General features: G+C 39.2%; 1 protein-coding gene across 1 annotated transcript; it reads right to left on the bottom strand.

Moving 5' to 3' along the window:
* Positions 1-6,363: 6,363 nt before the first annotated feature.
* On the bottom strand, positions 6,364-20,605 carry LOC141763964 (retinol dehydrogenase 12). The gene is made up of 6 exons (XM_074628825.1): positions 20,270-20,605; positions 13,944-14,183; positions 12,332-12,421; positions 12,000-12,188; positions 10,516-10,625; positions 6,364-7,201 (listed from the first exon to the last, which is right to left on the bottom strand). Exons 1-6 carry the CDS (start codon positions 20,424-20,426, stop codon positions 7,022-7,024), a joined length of 966 nt encoding a protein of 321 aa, XP_074484926.1. The 5' UTR covers positions 20,427-20,605; the 3' UTR covers positions 6,364-7,021.
* Positions 20,606-22,085: the final 1,480 nt, after the last annotated feature.

Genomic DNA, 22,085 nt, shown 5'->3' on the forward strand with positions numbered 1-22,085 from the left:
TTACAGAACAGAAAGTTACCATATTGAGGTAAAAATGAAATATTAAAGGATAAGTCTCGTGTTGATTGATATTTACTGCAGCAGGATGTGTATGTGGGACTGAGTCAAAATAAATAATGGTAATGAAGGAATATTCAAGATTCAAGAGTTTTATTTGTCACGTACTAATACAGGATGTGCAGTGAAATGTAAAGTGGCTGTTCTCACGAGATTGTGCAAAACAACATCAACTATACAAATAATTTCAAAATGTTGTAAAAATTGTAGAGACAATAGCTATATTTACAGTGAGAGGGGTCTATAGAAAATATGGAATATAAATATAAGCGAGTGAATAGAATAGTGATGAGTGTGTGTGTGTATGCTCTGTATTCAGCCCTATGTGTGTGTGTGTGTGTGGGTAAGGGGGGCAACATGTGGCGCTTGGTGAGCGCCCTGGAGAGGTCAGAGTTCACAGTTCTGATGGCCTGGGGAAAGAAACTCCGCCTCAGTCTCTCTGTTTTTGCAGCGTGGCTGCGGAGGCACCTGCCTGACCGCAGCAGCTGGAACAGTCCGATGTTTGGGTGGTGAGGAGATGAATATGTCATCCAGTGCAATGGTGTGGCTCATTGATGTGTTCTTTTTTATACACATGGAGGTCTTATATTAGTCCGAGGTGACATCTTCAAATGTGTTGTTTTGTCCGACCCACAGTCCAAAACCCAAAGACATACAATTAACTATTCTCCAAGTAGGGATGCACTGATCCGACTTTTTCAGTCCCGATACCAATAGCGATACCTGGGCTTTGGGTTTTAGCTGATACCGAGTACTGATCCGATACCATTGTTTAATTAATAAGCTGTATGCCTCACTGTGTGGAATTGACTGGGATAATATTTTTATGTGTAAGGCAACATCAGGCTTGACTTAAAGGGACTATTTGTAACTTTCAGAAATGCTTCTTAACAGCGACACCTGTGGCCGTGAAATCAACAAAAGTCAGCGTCAAGCTCGCGCTTGCTCGCTCTCAATATACCTGAACGAGCATCAATCAAAACAGTGAGGCGACACAAGTCAGCTAAAACCACAATATCACTCTATATTTCAGCTGCTTGGCAGTAATGTTAGCTGACCAGACGAAGGTCTCTCCATGAACATGATTTAGATCTGATCCTAGTGTTGGCTTTTCCTGCCTAAGTGCAGGCTGAGGCAGCGGGGCTCTGCAGCGTGTCTCCCTGCTCTCTCCGCCCGCAGCCGGAGAGAGCAGAGGAGACACCGGCACCCGGTCGGTAACGAGAAGACAACGTAAATCTCTGTAGAGCTCCGTCACCTCACAAGACACGGGAAACCTCTGTTGGTCTGGAGGAGCTGCAGCAGTTATTTCTGCACAAACGTCCCCTGTACATTCACTAGATATTCTCAGAGCTAAACTACCTCTTCTGCAGTGTGGAGTGAACGCGCGTTCACGTCTAGAGGTGGAGCGAGCTGTGCTGTCTGATTGAAGGCGAGCAGGCAGACGAGGAGGGTACAGCGGCTACACGCGAACGCGCATATGCGAGCGCGCATGTGTGACGACCCGCTACATTTATGCGCGTACAAAGTTACAAATAGTCCCTTTAAACAATGCTTTCCCAACTTTGTAAAACAAAATGTGACCAATAAATAACTAGATATAAATTTAAAATAATAAATCATACACCAGCAACTTAGTAAAAAATCATCAAAATTAACAAGAATTACTATTCAACTGTAAACCTTTTTAACCCCGTGACAAGTTGGTCAAAACTTAATCAGGAATTAAAATTACCGTATATAATGTCTGTAGTATATTAACATAGAGCTTTATTGAATAGGTCGGCCCCATTGTCACCGATATCCGATCCAGCTATATGAGTCAGTATCGGCCCAGTATGTGAACTGGTATCGGTATCGGTGCATCCCTAATTCCAATACAAATGCAGTCAGTAATCAGTAATTGTAACACATTTGAAGTGATTTTGGCTCCAACACTGTGTTTGAAATAAAATAATGACTATAAGGTTAAAGGGCTGATTAAAAAAAGTACAAGGGAATTCCATGAAAGTACAAACACATTATATAAAGAACTGAACGTTAGGTGATGGAAAAATGTAACAAGATCTTATGCGTCATTGTGGTGCTTCAGAAGAGATACAGAGCTGTGCTCGTGTCCTTGAATTGCAATAAACCAGATACAATGGTGGGAATATTTTTAATAGTCCACTCCTGCAGAGTATTCTGACAACAGAATAAACCCGGACCGCAATAACATCTCCCCATCATGTAGGAAAACGGTTAAGTGTCATGTAGGAAAAAAGCACTGTTAAAGCTCTTTAGGGTCATGAGGTTTCCAAGGAACAGATGCATGCGGGTCTATTTGTACACAAGTATAAATTCCTGGCAGGTCGTAAACGTCGCAATGTGTTGGATATTAGTTTAGAGCAGAGAATTTATGACAGACCTCTTTGGACAGATCGTCTCCTGGCTGCTATACACAGACACACACACGCTCACAATTAAAGTCCCAGTATATTAATCACAATGATATTTTTCAGTATTTAAATAGGAGACGCATATTAAAGTCGCATACAGATTTACCTCTCAATTAGTCTGTTTTAAGATAAGTTATGAACAAAGTAGTTTTATCTTCTTCCTGAGTTTGTTTGAAGGTTAAATTACTGCAAATGTCATATGTGATAAATATAAATATATGAGACTGAAAAGTGATTTATTTGTTCATCCAATTCTACAAATAATTCACATCAGACATATTCAGTATGTGTAGAACATACTGTGTGTGTCCTGTAGCTCACACAAATATGGTGGTAGAAAGTAACTAAGTACATACTAAGTAGGAAGTACTCAAGTACTGTACTTAAGTAGTATTTTGAGGTATGCTTACTTTACTTTAGAATTGCCATTTTCAGCTTCTTTACAATTCAGAGGCCAGTATTGCACATTTGACTCCACTACATTTATTTACTAACTTTAGTTACTATTTACTTTTCATGTTCAGATCAATAATACAAACATATATTCAACAAATAAATTAAGATGTAATATTATTGATTAAGATAAAACTTTATTGATCCCCGGGGGAAATTCACAAGCTACGCAGCAGATAAACTTCATATAAAGTGATTGAATTTAGCTCCACCTTTACCAGCTTCTACATTGAAGTGATGAACACATTAAAGCATGAATCATTATCATCCAATAATATTATATACATTATCCTGAAGCAGGCCATTCTGCATAATGAGATGACTTTTTTTACTTTAAGTATAATTTGATGCTAATTTTTATTTATTACTTTTACTGAAGTAAACATGACTTTTACTTGTAATATTTCTACAGTGATATTGCTTCTTTTAATTATTTACTAGTCGACTAAAGACCAAAACGGGGGAGACACCCCAGGTGAATAGGGTATTACTAATAGATATACAATAGGTTTTTTGAAAATGTATGTTTAAGTATGCAAATGAGGCATTATCTTATCAAATATGGGCCAATTTGCATACATTTCCAGAACAGAAATCTGAACATTGGATAAATCCAGGTTTAAAATTCTTGTTTAATTTTGTTGACACATTAGAGTCAAAGGTTTCTACAGAGGGAATGTTGGATATCTCTTTTTATCACTCAATAAATCAGAAAATACTGTCAACAGACATTTAAAAAAAATCAATTTTCGCCATGTTTTTAAGAGTAAGATACTATAAATCAGGCTATGAATGATATTTAAACAAACCCCCTGGTAAATACCTTCAGAATATAGATAGGAATGAAATTGGGAAGTTTGGTTTATGAAAGTGCTACTGAAGCGGAGATTTGTGGCTCAGAGTTTGAGAAAAAACACATTTTGAGAGTATAATATGGACTGTTAAGTTCCACACATTTTGCAAGACACTACAGATAAACAGGGTAAAAATGTTTAACTAACAGATATCACCATGAAACTTTCCCAGTTGATTATTCACATTAAGACAATTATTTTTCGTATTACAAGTTTTCTGAAAGTTTATGTTTAAATATGCAAATGAGGCATTTTCTAATGCTAACTTTTGGTGAATTTAGGAGAAATCTACAGACGCAAATAGACAAAGTGTTGTCAAATAAACACCTAAATGTGTATTTTAGATGTTTTCTTTCAACTAGTCTGAAAGAAGATATGTTATGGAAGCAAAATAGCCCAAAATCTCAAAATTTACCAGAAATGAAAAAAACAACAATTATATTCTCCTTGTGTATAAATCTGAGAACTTGTTCGTGCTCATCAAAGTGTCATTTTGTCAATCTTGTCAAAGAACCTACAAAGCATGTTGAGTGTACTGCCCTAATAAAAGAAAAAAAACAGCCAGATTCCTGAGTAATATGTGTGTTTCCAGGAGCATGGGCGAGAGTGCTTGAAGGAGCCTTGAGGAGCGGATGTGAGGGAGGACAGTAAAAAGCTTAGGGACCAGGAGAGGGCTCGATATAAAGGCTGACTGGGACAAGCTGCTGTTCAGACCGGTGGAGCTCTCCTCATCTTAAAGCACACTTCCTTAAACAACTGACCAAAGCTGACACAGCAAGTGAGTAACATATGGCTTCTTCTGCTTCTCTGTCTCTCGGGGATATCCCCCCACGCTCTCTGCTACTCTTTCCTGTCTTCATTCTCCCACATTTGTGCACAGAGCTGTCTTGTTGTTGTAAGTATGGCTGGTCTACTCCGGCCTCTTATCTCTTAGCAGTTTGTTGTTTGTTACTTCCAAGCTTCTCCCTCCTCCTCCTCCCTCTCTCCCTATCTACTATCTATTTGTCAACGTCTCCCTTGCATAATGACATGGGATCCCCTGTGTCCTTCTTACTCTAAACTCACTTACTGTCTCTACACACACACACACACACACGGCACCTCATGTCAAATACTGTATGTTGAACTATTTTCCTCTCTTTCCCACTGCTTTAAAAAGCCTTCCCTAATTTATGTAAGCGGCCTGACCTCAGTGCCACTCACCCCTATTGGGTGAGGAAACACTGACTGTACTGTACACGAACCTATGCTGTTACTGCATGTATGCCTATGTACAGTATGTGTATATGTGCGTGTGTGTGTGTGCGTTGTCCAGGACGAAGCAGAATGAGCATGCGCGGAGCAGTGGCTGGTTGCTTGGTGCTGGCGTGCCTGTTGGCGCTGCTGGCCGAGAGGACGGACGGACACATCACCTTCTTCAGTCCAAAGGAGATGATGCTGATGAAGGTAGGGAGCTCAAAGTTGGATGATTGGACAGCGAGCAGACGTTTTATAGTGACGTCTGATGTCTTTTCAGTGCAATCATACGAACATTGAACTCCCATTAGAGCTTTGTCTTACATTATATTGTCCTGTGGTTTCTCTGGATGAGTGTCATTTTGATTATGTAACATGATATTACATAATATAGAGTTTTTAGATATGAATAGGTTATGAGGTTTTGCTTCTTTTCTTTGTATTTTGTTAAAGTAAATTGAACATCTTTGGGTTTTGAGTGTTGGACAATTTTAATAGCCATTTTTCTGCATTTTTTGACATTTTATAACCAAACAATAATCAATTAATTGAGAGAATAACTTGCAGATTCATAAATAATAGAAATAATAATTGTTAGTTGCAGCCCTAGTAGCAAAAAACACATCAATATTGATTAATTTTTTTTAAATTACAGTAGTATTTTGTCCATTTTATCCACCAGGAAAGATGAAATGACAAATCCAGACTCACAATTCTCATGAGTTTTTCAGTTTGCTGTTTTAGTTTGAATGATAAAGTTACAAAAAAAAGGTCAAGTGGAGTTTGCTCGCAGTGTCGAATCAGTATATTAAGAAGCTGATAAACTGTCTGTGGCTTAGGAAACAAATGAGTTACTGATAAGACAGGTATTGTGGCTCTTTGTACTTGTATGCAATGAAAGAATGACTGAAGTCCATTTTGTATTACAGTATGTTTTCATTTATTGTTTGCTGCAGGAGAGAGAAGGTAGAAAGGACATGGAGCCCCGATCGGAGGACGGTCAGTTTGAAGAGGTTACAGTCCAACTTCCTCAGGTGGAACATGTTGGAAATCCTGTGAGCACGCACACACACACCACCTTCACCCCCAATACCGTTGCTGTTTTCACCAAAGAATTGTGTCAATTGAGTACAAGTTATTAACACCTCTTTCGTTTGTGCACCAGGATAAAACAGTGGAGATCGCTGTCCGTCTCTCACCTCAACAGTTAGACCACGTGGCTCCGCTGCTCGAAGATATCATCCATGAAATAGTGGAGGATCATCAGCAAGGTACAAGTGTTTGAGATGTAGTCTGACATATTTGTTTTAAAAAACACACACACAACATGACATTGTATCTTCTTTTATTATCCAAAGATGATTAGCAGACACACACTTAACAAGTGATATCGCTGTGATTAAAACCCTCTTTTGTGATCACACTGTTCTCCCGCTATCTCCGTCTCTGCAGCCAAATAGCGAGGCCGAAGACACCGGGGGGAGGAACGCTGTACAAATTCTTCAAAAAGCACTGAATGCTCAAATGTTTTATTGTGTTTTAATGAATCAGTCAATAAAGGGAAATGATTGTGTCACTTAATGGAACCTCTTTTGTTGTCATTTCTGAGGAAGCATGTCAGCGAGAGTTGGCCACACGGTGTCAGCATGTAACAGGAAGCTCTTTCATTTCAATCATTCACATACCTGAATGAAAGTCACGTGACTTTCTTGACCTATTCACCAATTTCACAGAATTCATGATACGAAAAGTAAGTGATTAACCAGTGTTATTCACACTTATGCAAGTGACAAACTTTGTATATTTTATTACTCTTAAAAACAGTTAATTTCCCTTCAAATTACTTATAAAAATCTATTCAGAAACTCCACCTGATGATTTTAAAGACACATTATGTCTGAATTGTTCATTCAAGAAGTGCAGTAATACGACGGCGGAATTTGACCCCTTTTCTGTTATCAAGCCTCCGTTTGCCTGATAGTTGTTTCAGAGCTTCGACGTCAGCCTCTCGCAGATCTCAAAGTCCTTGACTGCAAGGGCAGCGTCTCGAGCTAAAGGGGCGGGGAGAACCAGGCTGCAGTCGCTGTCACAATACTTCCCAGTTATCCCCTCCATTTCCTCTGCGACGGCACAGTAGGTTGGGCTCACGGCACCCTCCTCTGGAGACTGAGAGGAAGACAAGAACGATGAAGAAGAAATATTAGAGTGCAGTCAACAAAAATGACAAATATGCAACCGGGAAGTTAGTGTAATCCCTGCCCTGAGGTTAAAGAGGAGCTATTATGCTTTTATGCCTTTTTTCCCTTTTCCTTTAGTGTGTTTTATAGTTTTTTGGTGCATGTTAAAGGTCAGAAAACTGTCTGAAACGCCTCACTTGAAGTCCTGCCTTTTCTTCCATAATGTGGTGATGTCAACAAGTAACACATTTGCACAAGAGTAGGCTGTGGCTCAGAGGCAGAGTGGGTCGCCCGCTAATCGGGAGGTCAGTAAAGGGAAATGATTGTGTCACTAATGGAACTTCTCCTGAACTGAACTTCTCCTGAACTGTCTGAAACGCCTCGCTTGAAGTCCTGCCTTTTCTTCCATAATGTGGTGATGTCAACAAGTAACACATTTGCACAAGAGTAGGCTGTGGCTCAGAGGTTGAGCGGGTCGCCCACCAATCGGGAGGTCAGTAAAGGGAAATGATTGTGTCAATTATTGGAACTTCTATCAGTCCCTTGTGCCAGTCCACATGTCGACGTGTCCTTGAGCAAGATACTGAACCGCAAATTGCTACCGAAGGCTGTTCCATCGGTGGCACCGCCTGTGTATAAATGTGTGTATGAATGTGTAAATGCTGACATGTAGTGTAAAGTGCTTTGAGTGGTTGGAGGACTAGAAAGGCGCTGTATAAATGCAAGTCCCTCTACCGTCCATTTACGGCGCATAATACCTGCCTAGTGACTAGTTTCGCACGCCCTCAAAGAAAGCTAGTTCGAGCCGAGCTGGAGCGGAGTCCGAAGAGTTTGGTTCGGTTGACCAATCACAACAGTGGGCCAGCTGACCAATCAGAGCTGATTGGGCTTTCCCCTGGGGGGAGCATTTCAGACAAGACAGGGTGAAAAGAGGTGCTGCAGCACAGCCGGTATGAGAAAAGTAAAGCGCTTTGAGCATGTTCGAGTAGAAAACCAAAATACAATATGCACCTGAAAATTAGCATAATAGGTCCTCTTTAAACATAGTTTGCCCCTACAGCTACACATCACAGATGAACATCAGGAGGATAAGTGCAAGAGTTTGAAATCTGTGCAAGAAAACACACAAAAACTGGTGATAGATCCCAGATGTGAAAGCTGTGTGTATGTGTGTAGCCATGGTTACATGTGACACAGAATGAATTCCAGAGTAATTTGTATAAACATACACAAAAACACAATGTGACGGGTCTGCTGAGCATACACTGCTTATCAGTTTTTCAATTGGACACATTTCAACCAAACCTCGTTAGCCAACTTCTTAGTTCAACTTTTACCTACTGTGCTTACCGCAGTGTGCACACAGTGTTCCTGTGTAAATAGATTATGGATTATTAACACCAGTTTGGATGCCCTCCGAATAAAATTGGTTAGCTAAATAGCCTATGGCTAAACTGTCCACTCATAGAGTTAGTGTAATCCCTGCCCTGATGTTAAAGAGGAGCTATTATGCTTTTATGCCTTTTTTCCCTTTTCCTTTAGTGTGTTTTATAGTTTTTTGGTGCATGTTAAAGGTCAGAAAAGTTTGCAAAAGCCCAAAGTCCACGCCAAAGGGAGTTACTCTCCCCCACAGAAACACTGCTCCAAAGTAAGTAAGTAACAAAGGACTGACTTCTGCATTTGGTTAACTGGAAGTCTTGGACAAAGTCTGTTTTGAAGAACAAAGGATTCCTCAGAACAATGATTGCTTTTACAAAGTTCTATATTGAGTAGCAGATTTCCACAATTAATGGTCTGTGAAGCATGTGGAAATACCTAATCTTGTTTTCCTGGGGTTTCTAACGATTGTCATCTGGCTTGCACATTGAGAAGGAACACAATGTTCTGACTGTCAAAGCTAATCATTGAAAGATCAGATCTTTACCGCAGACAACAAGCCTTTTTAACAGCACACATTTTGACTTGTCATAGTAAAGGAAAAGCACCAGTAAGAACTCGGGCTGTCAATCGATTCAAATATTTAATCGCGATTCATCGCCAATTAATCACACTTTTTTATCTGTTCAAAATGTACCTTAAAGGGAGATTCCTCAAGTATTTAATACTCTATCAACATGGAAGTGGGCAAATATGCTGCTTTATGCAAATCATAACATGGCAAACTGCAGCCCAACAGGTAACAACAGCTGTCAGTGTGTCAGTGTGCTGACTTGACTATGACTTGCCCAAAACTGCATGTGATTATCATAAAGTTGGCGTGTCTGTAAAGGGGAGACTCGTGGGTACCCATAGAACTAATTTTCATTCATATACCTTGAGGTCAGAGGTCAAGGGATCTTTTTGAAAATGGCTATGACAGTTTTTCTTCGCCAAAAGTTTGAGAGCATCATTTAACCTCCTTCCCGACAAGCTAGTATGACATGGTTGGTACCAATGGATTCCTTAGGTGTTTTAGTTTCATATGATACCAATATCTTGACTCTACCTTTAAGACCCGCCTGCTACAACCTAAAAATCGCGTTAATGCGTTAGAGAAATTAGTGTCGTTAAAACAAATTTGCGTTAATGCATTATTATCACGTTAACTTTGACAGCCCTAATAAAAACACAAACAATGACTCTGTTCTATTCAAGTGTTCCAGTGAGAGTCAGTCAGCGTGCACGACACCAGGAACCCAAATCAAATCAGATAAATGGAATTCAGCCATCATTCATTTCATCAGCTACATCTGTAAACATTTCCTACTACGATAAGTCAAAATGTCTTCCATGAAAAAGAGGCCTATTAGACACAATTTCAGCCAGCTGTTGCAACATGGCCACACACATACATAGACACTGATTCATACATGCTCATACGCAAACATCCTGACTTGTAATCAAGGTTCGTGCCTAATGATATATTCCTTTTCAATTCTCAACCGTCAACTCTCTCAACGGGGCCACATGCCTTTAATGAAGTGTATTTATTTAATACTAAATTGCTCTGTTTGTCATGGAGTAATTCTCCCCAGTTGAGGGAATAGCAGACATACCTGAACCTGGTACCCGTCTCACTGAGCGAGCTCAGCAGGCAGACTATCAGTGTGACGGGTGACTTCACAAAAATTCACAATAATGATTCTGCAAACCAGTCTTTCACTCGCTGCAAGCTGGTTGAGAGTGCATTTATATAACAGGAGGACGTTCCTGAACAACAATCACATCCAATCACATCCAACCTGAACAGTTGCAAGACAGTGGAGAGATTATCTGATCTGGACAGTGACTCCGCAATAAAATGCATCAATGTAGGCTACTCACCTTGAAAAAGAAGAATCCAATGAGGCTGAAAATACAGCGGATCATGAACGGATAGTGTCTCAACGCTTCTGTCATGACAATCCCAGGGTGGACAGAGTTTGCGGTGACACCTAAATACACATAAACACACAGACAGACACAAAAAAATCAGCTGCTTCGCTAAAAGCCAGAATGTTTGTGTGCCTCCGTCAGCATCCTTTATGGAGACTTTAAGTTTAAAAGACAGAAAAAAATACTATTTCTCATTTCATTTCTTTGAAAAATGTACATACAGTCTGAGGTTTGATCAGATCACAGCTGTATGTGTTTGATTAAAAGGACACCAGCGTGCAGAACGTTTTTCTGGCATGTAGGGAAGCCTATATGGCAGTGCATCTTGTTTTCTTCATTTTAAGGCCAAGTGATAATCAACTTCATGTGTATATATGGTTTAAATTCTGGGGTAAAAGCTAAGGTGTATGAATGCATTACAGATTAGGTAAACGTTTTGTTGTCAGATCAGACTTCTTGATGACTTAAAAAATTGTGAATGGATACGACCCTTCCTACCTGTTTGATCGCTCTAAACTTAATACTCCAATCAGGACTCTCCCTCTCAAAATACAGGGCCAGTGTTGCCAGATTGGACTGGTTTATACCCAATTGGGTTACTTTTGATTAAGTTCGGTGGGAAAAATAGCATTGGGCTGGTAGATGAAATTTGGGCTGCTTTTCAACATTTGGCGGGGTTCAATCTTGCATGAGTGGAATATGGTCTCAAAAGAGTACAAAATACAAGTCTCCCTCAAAAATAATCCAAGGCACACTGTAGTGTTTGAACAAAATTTAAAATGCTTTTATTTTACTTGGCAATAATTGTTGATAATTGGGATTACCACGAAGACCCAGCAGCGCTTCTACTCCATTGTCTTAACATTTGGCGGGGGTTTTGAAAATATTGTGAAAAACATATACCGTAAAATAACAATATTTCCATTCATTATCTGTAACTGCTTATCCTACTCAGGGTCGCGGGGGGGCTGGAGCCGATCCCAGCTGACATTGGGCAGAGGTAGGGTAAACCATGGGCAGGTCGGCAGATGCTCATACTCACACCTACAGTACGGGCAATTTGAAGTGAACAAATAACCTAACCTGCATGTCTTTGGACTGTCCTAACTCACTCTTCATGGGTTGTGATAGCCAAGTTATCTAACATTTGATCTGCGGTTATTTAATGCAGATAAGAAGCTTTATATGTTTGATGTTTTTTTTCTATTGCGCATTTGATGGTTTTACACAGCTTTCTGTCAGGGCTTTTTTATTGATTTGGGCTGTTTGTTTTATTTAATATGGGTTTTAAGTTGTGATAGGGCTGGAAACTGGCAATCGGACTGGCTATATTGACTTGACTTTCTGCAGTACTTATTCAACAGGAAAGACCATGCAATCGCTATACTAATGGATGATAGTCCATTGGATGATAATGGATGATTTTAGCTTACCTGTGCCTTCCAGCCTGCGTGCCAGCTCCGTGGTACAGATGACGTTGTGCAGCTTTGTGTGGTTGTAGACGCTATCAAAGTTATAAATGAGGTTCTCGCCATGAAAATGAGAGAAGTCCACTTTACCCTTCTTATGGTTGACTGAGGACAGGTTGACAATCCGCGCCGGAGCTGAACGCTTAATCAGGTCTGGAGTGGAGAATCGGAGACACGCAGAGTGAGGAGAGGAAAGAGAGAGAAAACAAAAGAAAACATTTTAAGTATGCCATGATGATGACAGATAATCGTCATTTCATTTCCTGCTGTATTAAAGAGAGACTGCAGAGTCTTACCCAGCAGCAGGTTGGTGAGGAGAAATGGTCCCAGATGGTTGGTGGCAAAAGAAAATTCAAACCCATCTTTGGTTATCTGCCTGGGCGCACCTGATGGTAGAATTGAAAGAAAAAAAGTACAACTGAATTTTACTAATTAGTCTAGATATAAAACAAAATATGCACAAAACAAATCCATTTAAACTTCTATACTTAGGAGTACTTTACAACTAACCTGTATCTGAAAGGGGTAGTTTGGGTGTTTTGAAGTGGGGTTGTATGAGGTACTTATCCATAGTCAGTGTATTACCTACAGTAGATGACTGTCGGCATGCCTCCGGTTTGCAGAAGCAGACAGGAGTTAACGCACGGACACAAAGCGATGTCCTGCTGTGGACGGGGCAGGCAGAACATTTTTCATTTTAGCCACTTAAAAGAAAGGCTCACCAAAAAAAAAATCAATATCGGTTTAAGTGTACGCTACATATAGAATATTTCCACTAATTTACTTTGCCGTCAGACAGTCCTTTCCGACGGGGAACTGAAGCTGTTGTATCCATCTATGCTCTCACCAAAGCCACCAGACTCCATTGAAATAACCTGCGATTTTACCTCGCAGAACACGGGGTTTGCTGGTCTACCGCTGCCTCGATCAGTTTGTTTGTGCTATTATGGTGAATCCGAACTAACCAACATCACACAATAACACAAACTAACTAGTCGGAATCTAAAATTACTGTTTTTTTTCAATGGAGTCTGGTTGCTTTGACACGAGCATAGATAACGGCTTCAGTTCCCCGTCGGACACATAGACTGTATAGCTGTCTGACGGCAAGGTAAATCGGTGAAAATAATCTAAGTATAGCATACACTTAAACTGATATTGATTTTTTTAGGTGGGCTTTTCTTTAGGTGGCTAAAAATACGTTCACACCAGACTATTGCTTTGCTTCCGTGCTGTAACTCCTGTCTGCTTCTCCAAACTGGGGGCGTGCCGACCGTCATCTACTGTAGGTAATACACCGACTATGGATAAGTACCTCATACGACCCCACTTCAAAACACCTATACCATCCTTTTAACCTTCACCTCACACACCGTTATTTTTGTCAATAATGAGGACATTGTCTTATTCAGTCCCTGGACACATATTGCAAAATTGAAAGGTCCACCAACATAAAGCTCATGGAGAGAAAGTACTACCCTCCATGCTGAACAGCTGCATAAATGCCTTCTGTTACTTTGCTGGGGGCTTTGTCAAGTCTGAGAGACTAACCCTTCTGCTGGGCTTCATTTCTGATGATGAATGACAGGTTAGATGGCATTTTGGAGCTGTGTCTGTGTTGGATTACTTCCAGTAAACAGCAGCGGGTGTCAGTATGCCAAACTCTTTTGTTTACAGACTCCAACATCATAGAGGCATGTCTTGTTCCTTGCTTCCAGATGTGTGTGTGACATTCAGTGGGACTGGATGTTCTTTTCTTGGAATGTTTTTTTCATAATGGTTTCATTCACTGATTTAGCTGAAACGTCCAGTGACATTGTGGTATTGCATTGTTATATTGTATCTGGGGTTAACGCCCATTGAATATAAAACTGCCCAGTGCAGCTGTAAGACTTAATCATGTATCACCTGATACTCCAGCATTGTTGACGAGGATGTGGAGAGCTTTCTCCTCTTCGAGAATCCCCTCGGCAAATTCCCTGACAGAGTCCAGAGAGGACAGGTCCACCAGACGTAGGTGGACGTCAGAGTTTCCTGTCTTCTCCTTGATTTCTTTAAGTGCTGCTTGCCCCCGGGCCTTGCTTCGACAGGCCATGATTACACGGGCCCCGCGACGTGCAAAGTCCAAGGCAATGAACTTCCCGATCCCTGGCAGATTGGAAGAGAGCAAAAATTAGTTTGCAATACTTGATGACAAAAATATGGCAGATAGCAACGGGTGACCTTTTGAAACTACGGGCTCTATTTCCAGCAATGAGGTTAAACTGCAGTAAATTACATTCTGTTAAAATCAGTGCACTCGTGGGTGTGAGTCGTATACTGCTTTGATTGTTAGTCTTTATTGTTTGACAGCTTTGTATTGGTGTCGCTGACCTCATGCTAACTCGAGCAGATGGTAGGTTCAAGTTAGGTCAGGCTGAGATGATAAAAGGTCTGTCCAATAGTGGCAGGAGAGGTTTTTTTGCACAGATTTGTGACTTGAGATTTGGTTCTTCAACATAACTTTTAAAGTTTTCCAGCACCACGCAAATACCTGCTGTGCTTTATGGGGTGGCAGCATTGTTTTCCTATTAATAATGGATCAAATGGCTACGCCTAACATGAAAGGCACCGCATGTAGTGAGAAACCAAAAGATAATTATCACATGACTATGCAGTTGCTCTGCTGGTTTTCTGCTCCATTCCTGTCAACTGTGTTTACAGCTGCAGCTGTTTTCAGTAAACAAGCTCTGATGAACACACTGTGCACTAACTGCACTAAAAAAGAAAATCTATTAATGCAGCTTTAAGTTGACTTCAATCTCCACCTTTACTTTTACTAAGGACCACATGAGCCTGTTTTCAAACACTGGGAACTATGTAATGGAATTGCGGCTGTCAATCCATTAAACTATTTAATCACACATTTTGTTTTATCTTTTCAAAATGTACCTTAAAGGGAGATTTGTCAAGTATTTAATACTCTTATCAACATGGGAGTGGAAAAATATGCTTGCTTTATGCAAATGTATGTACATATTTATTATTGGAAGTCAAATAAAAACACAAAACAATGACAAATATTGTCCAGAAACCCTCACAGGTACTGCATTTAGCATAACAAATATGCTCAAATCATAACATGGCAAACTCAAGCCCAACAGGCAACAACAGCTGTCAGTGTGTCAGTGTGCTGACTTGACTATGACTTGCCCCAAACTGCATGTGATTATCATAAAGTGGGCATGTCTGTAAAGGGGAGACTCGTGGGTACCTATAGAACCCATTTTCATTCACATATCTTGAGGTCAGAGGTCAAGGGACCCCTTTGAAAATGTCCATGACAGTTTTTCCTCACCAAAATTTTGTGTAAGTTTGGAGTGTTATTTAGCCTCTTTTTCAACAAGTTAGTATGACATAGTTGGTACCAATGGATTCCTTAGGTTTTCTCTTTTCATATGATCAGTATCTTCACTCTAGCTTTAAAACTGAGCCCACTACAACCTTTGAAAGACGTATACAATAGCGGCCGTCCAATTTTTAAGAGGTTAATCTTGCCACAACCTAAAAATCGCAAGTTGCTTTAATGCATTAAAGAAATAAGTGATGTTAAAATGAATTTGCATTAATGCGTTATCGCGTTAACTTTGACAGTCCTGAATGGAATAATTAAATATATATGTAATGACAAGTGCAGATGGACATGTAGAAAGGATCCAAGTTGTTCTCGTCCATCATCTTTCAAACCAAACAGAAACCTATATCCATCTGTTAATGCTTAACAGCTGTCGGATTCCTAACTTGGAGATACAGTTTAAAACCACGAATAGCTGACGTCACAACGATGTCCTTCTTTAGCCAGGTTTACTGTGTGAGTCAGGTGGACACTGTTATAGGGTCCAAGAGACCAAAATATTTTTTGTTGGCAAACTTGAAAGAGAGAGAGCTTCAGTCTATAGGTTTAGGTCACTGAGGATTGCCTGGATATATTTGGGGAGGTACAGGCTGAAGCAGCAGAGGAACGGAGTAACACTTCTGATCACGTCATAGTCCCTATGAAAAAAGTGCATCTCAAAATCAGGTCAAGTGGGAAAATGTGTTTTATGTTTTGTAGTTTTGGTGAATGGACCCTTTAAAAAAAACAAAAAAACAGCTTCTGTAGAGTGATCGGGCATCATGCTGTCTGATCTCATGCCTTCCAATATGATGCTTGGTGGTGAGCGGCGATTGGAAGAAGTGGGGCCGCCCATAAGAAAGTGAACAGGAAATTCAGTGTTTGGAAAAGATAATTGCCGGTCCAGTTTAGCTTTGCTGCTCATAACAACTAAGTTCTTCCATGATGTGTTCTGACTGAGCTGTGTAGAAATTATTGTACCACTGTTGTTGGTTGTTATAGCCTCCCATCTGTTATTTGTGATACTTTGTCCTCTTGTCTTCTATTTTGAGAAGTGCATTAAGTGAATTATGACTGTAAATTTGTAATTAAATAAAAAGTGAGCAGAAAACTACGCTGCCACATGGAAAAAAAAAAGCGGATCAGTATCACGTTATAACATGAAAAGTTTGTTATAACAAGATGTTTTTCACGTTATTACAACTTACAAACTTATCACATTATAACAAGATACTTTTCTTGTTATAACAATATACTATTTATCCTGTCATAACGTGAAACTTTTCATGTTAAATTGTGATAACTTATTGTTATAACATAAAACGTTTCATGTTATAACAATATACTAAGTTACCACGTTATAGCAATTTATTACACGGCTGTGTTGAATATTCGATTCTGATTGGTCAATCACGGCGTTCTGCGGTCTGTTATTTCTTTATAGCAGACCGTTGCTATGTATAACAGACCGTTGCTATGGGCGCAGCTCTGATGTCAGACTCTGGAGGACCGTTTTTGTGTCAAATTATTGATTTCTTAAGTAAATAGCCGTGTAATAAGCTGGATAATGTACATCTAGCAGGTCATTGACCAGCTCGCTGTACATTATCCCTTACATAAATAGTATATTGTTATAACAAGAAAAGTTTTTTGTCATGATAAGAGAAGTTTCTTATTACAACGTGATAAGACTGTATGTCGTAATAATGTGAAAATACATCTTGTTATAACAACAAACTTTTCATGTTATAACGTGATACTGTTTTTTGTTTTTTTCTGGTGTGGCAGTAATACGCTGCCGTAGAAAACTGCCCAATCTGGCAACAATGCCCATTTTCTTGATCATTTGGTTGATATATTTACCATATTAAATGGGAAGGATTTTAAAATGCAATTTCTTGTTTAACATGAGAGAAATGTTCTTTGATAAATCTGGTAAATACATGGACTAGCTTTCATTCCAGACCGGCGGCACCAATATGTGACTTGGTACCATGTATGCGATCAAATTCAATTTTATTTTGTAGTGCTCTGTCCTTTCTGTAAATACATGTTGATGTTGCTTTTCAGGTCTCCTGAAAACTGAAGAAAGCTAAAGCAGAGATGAGTGGTCACAGATACAATAGTATGCAATTCTCTCAAGATTTCACTCACACTTCCTTTCAAGCTACTTAGTTTCTGTTTTAAGAGTGCAGAACTATACTGAAGCTCAGGTTCAAGGTTCGTTTATTGTCATTGTATCACACAGGGTTGCACAATGAAATGCCTTTTGTAGTTCCTTTATGCTATAAAAGAGACAAAAAACAGAACGCCATTTTTTTTATGGTGGAAGATGAGGTGGATTTGAGTCTCACAGCCTGAGAAAAGAAGCTGCTCTGTAGTCTGGTTGTCTGTATTGCTTGCCAGACAGCAGCAGGGCGAAGAGGATGTTGCTGGGGCGGGTATTGTCTGTTAATATTGTTTGGTGACAACCAATGATGCCAACCGATGATGTTCTGGTTGGTTTTATTCACCCGCTGCAGAGTCCTCCTATGCTGGTCCGTGCAAATTCCATACCAGTTTGTAATTTCACCAGTCAGGATGCTTTCTATTGCTCCTCTGTAAAAGTTAACAGGAACTTGGCAGGGGGATTTTGCCTTCTTAAGTTTCCTTTACAGTCATTTTTTCACTACATGGCGATGTTTGATAACCATGTCATTTGTGATGCTGATTCCCAGGAACTTAAAACTGTTCACTTCCTCCACCTCATCTCCATTGACGTAGACATGGGGGTTGTGTGTCTTCTTCCATATTTCCTGTGATGCATGCCATTGCTTTCTAAATGACCGTGTGAAGCACTTTGCATTATTTGTTATGAAATGCTGCTATACAAATAAACCTGAACAATGAAACCAGTAAAACCTGCCAAAGTTAATATTATGTAGAGGACTCAAAGGGATCAAAATGTTCATCATTGGAGGCCAGAGGAAATCCTGAAATCCTCATAATCATACTCCTTAAAAAGGGCAGTGCTTCACAATGATAATACAGTAACAATGAGGCTTGTACCCTGTAATCTAGTTGTACAAAACTTACAGTAAAAACACCATATACATACAATATGCATTTAGTAAAAATATATACACCTCTATGCTGTATACTCATAATGAAAGAAAGATAACACAGCACATTTAGTGAAAGTGAAACAAGTGCATGGGAGAGAGACCATCTCTTATTATTTGAGGCGGCACAATGGTGTGTAATGGTGAGGTAATAATATAATAATGAGGTATTAAGCAAAGAAACTGGAACTAATATTGTGTTACTGCTAAAGTAAAAACTTGATATATCTTCAAGATGATAGTTCTTGCTGCCAAATCAATTCATAAACCTGTGAAATTCATCCAGCAGAGCAGGTTTTCCCTGCACCTCCGTCACACTCTCTGCTTTATGTCTATTTACCAAACAGATCTTTATATCTTGCTCTTAAGCAGCTCATATACTCACGAATACAATGATTAATTTAGCCAAAACACCCAGAGCCATTATAAGAAATAAGAGTCAAATATACACACAAAGTTAAAGTTCACATTCTGTTTAAGAAAAGGACGACAAGGGCTTTTTAATATAGGATAATCATTAATAGTGTGTTAATTTATTCATGGTCACAGAAAGGTCAGGATATCTTTCCTTCATAAGGCATTTCCTGAAAGATCCAATCTGTTGTTAAAGGAAACGCCTGATCCAGGGCTTTAGAAAGAAGGGAAAATATCATTTATAGATGGAGTTTATTTTATAATGACTACCATATCAAATCACCACATACAAGCAAAAGCAGCCGTCCTTATTCCACTTAGTGTTGCCACATTCACATTGTTAGGTTGCCATTAAAGCGTGTCCCTTTAATGGAAACCTAACAATAAAACAAATATTGACAATTCTACTTATTGATGCATTAATGTGTTCATCACTTTCATGTTGCAGCTGGTAAAGGTGGAGCTAATTTTAATGACTTTATATACTGCTGGGTAGTTTAATCAATAATAATACATCATTTATTCATCTATTATGTTTTGTATTAATAATCTGAATCTGTAAAGTAACTAAAGTTATTAAATCAATGTAGTGGAGTAAAAAGTACAATAAGTCCCTCTGAGATGTAGTGGAGTAGAAGTAGAAAGTATCAGAACATGGAAATACTCAAGTGAAGTACAAGTACCTCAAAATTGTACATAAGTACAGTACTTGAGTAAATGTACTTACTTTCCACCACTGAGTACATGTTATACTGTTGTGTTTTTCTAAGCACTCTTTACTGCTCCTGTTGGAATAAAAATAATTGTTGATTCATTAACTGATCAGGCGTTTCCTTTAACAAGATTGGATCTTTCAGGAAATGCCATAACACAGAAAACAGCCATCCTTATTCCACTTAGTTTTGCCACATTCACATCGTTAAAAGCATGCCCCTTGCAGTCCTGTATATCCTCCTGAGACCCAGCCCATTGACATGTGTCCTCTGTAGTGGACATTTTCCACATGCATATCCTCTTACTCTTTTGACCTCCTCTATCAAACCCTGGTGTGATGTAAAGAGGACAGCCTAGGCTTTCCAGTGATATGGCATGTGTTGTTTTTTTTTATCAATTTGAATGTATTGGTTTAATATCACTCTACAGCTATAGTCTTTTCACACTGAAATAGTCCTGTAGTCCACTACAGTGGACAATAAAAAAAAAAGTTTAACAAGCCTAAATTGTTAAGGTTTTCTTTTAACCCTAAATAGGAAGGAAATCACAAAAAAAAGTAATTGGAAGACACTTTTTAACTGTGTTCCCAGGAGGATATGCATCATGATCCTGTATATTAGAGTGGCACCGACCTGTGTTGGCTCCTGTCACTACAGCGGTCTTCCCTTGCAGCCGCACCGTGCAGGCTTGTGGATCCCAGGGTCCTCTGCGCTGGAACCGCACAACCAGAGCCAGGAGAGCCGTGGAGATGGCCCAGACTGTGTGGCACAAGATACCCAACCAAACCATGGCACAGAGGGGAGTTTATTTAGACTAGTCTAGTCTAGTCCTCACCAAGAAATGAAAGAGGAATCCAGCATCCAGCCAGCTTCATCTACCTAAAGTAGGTGTGACTAAAATCCTCAGCAGCAGTCGCCTAGTAGCAGCTGATAGACAACCTTCAGCTCAGAGGGGCTGTGCTAAAGAGCTCTCCAGTCATAAAGAAAACACATCTGGTTTTAATGATCTTTACAATGCAAACGAGAAACGAGTATCCTTGAAAACTTTCCTGTATGGCTGCACCAAAAATCATTTCAGTCTTCTGGGCATTGATCAATTGCAGGAAATGTTTAATTATCCAACAGTGGATATCAAAATTCAAACATCAAACATTTACCCTTTTTTTTTTTTTTTCTCCAAAAGCTGGGAAAAGAGGAAGAGTAATTGGTTTTTTGATGTGCCAGGAAGTTCGTATATTTTGCTTTTTCAGTGCATAATTAATCCGAACTTTTGAGTCTTTTTATTCCAGTCTTGTTCCGAAATAACTGCAGTGTACCTTTTCACCCACTAGAGGGCAACAAACTCCAACAAGTTGTACTGGTGTTGATTTTAAGTTAGGCAAATAATGAGTATTAATTACCCTTTCATTTCATATTTCAGTTGAATGGTTTATCTGATGACTTATTAAATCATTGAGCATTTTACGTTGTGATAACTGTATCATTTCAGTTCAGACAACTTTATTTATCCCCAAGGGGGCAATTAATTTGTAGCATTCCCAGTCCATACATCCATACATACAACAGACAACCAATAATAATTTCTACAGTAAAAACAACAAAATATCTATTAATACTGCTTTAATTAGGCCTGTATGTACATGTCTGATGAAATGGGTGATTTCATGGTCTATAGATATGCAATCTTAATAAATCTAGATTTATGCCATAGTTATTTGTCCTTGTAAGCCACAAACATTGATTTAATTTAATTTATTTAGTAGCACATTAAAAAATAACATTAACAAAACAATACATTTCAGTCTTCTGGGCATTGATCAATTGCAGGAAATTTTAATTATCCAACAGTGGATATCAAATATCAAACATTTTCCTTTTTTTTTTTTTCAAAAGCTGGGAAAACAGGAAAAGAAATGTATCTTTTGTTGTGCCAGGAAGTTGGTATATTTTGCTTTTTCAGTGCATAATTAATCCGTATACCTTTTAAATAGATGGAATTTTTGAGTCTTTTTATTCCAGTCTTGTTCCTAAATAACTGCAGTGCAGCTTTTCGCCCACTAGAGGACAACGGTCTGGGTATCATCGGATATTCCGTTTTTCCTTTGGAATTCAGAAAGGAAAAAAAGTTTTTTTATTTTTTCGTTTCTGAATCAAAAAATGAAAAACGAACCCAAACCGGGCCGTTTGTTTGTTTTTGCGAATTCCTTTTCTCATTATTCGTTTTGAATTGAAGAACGGAAGTCACGTGGGTTTTTCGTTTTTTCGTTTTAAACCACAAACGAAAAACGGAATCACGTGGTGCTCTGTTTGTTTTTTGTTTCCAAACGAAAAACGAAAAAAAACAAATTAAAAAAACGATCCGATTTAGTTTCTTCAAGTTTCTTTCTGTCATTTTCTCTTCTGAATCGAGGAGCGGAGAACGGCAGTCACGTGACCAGGAAGTGAAGGC

The sequence above is a fragment of the Sebastes fasciatus genome, chromosome 1 (genome assembly GCF_043250625.1).
Source record: "Sebastes fasciatus isolate fSebFas1 chromosome 1, fSebFas1.pri, whole genome shotgun sequence".
Classification (NCBI taxonomy): domain Eukaryota; kingdom Metazoa; phylum Chordata; class Actinopteri; order Perciformes; family Sebastidae; genus Sebastes; species Sebastes fasciatus.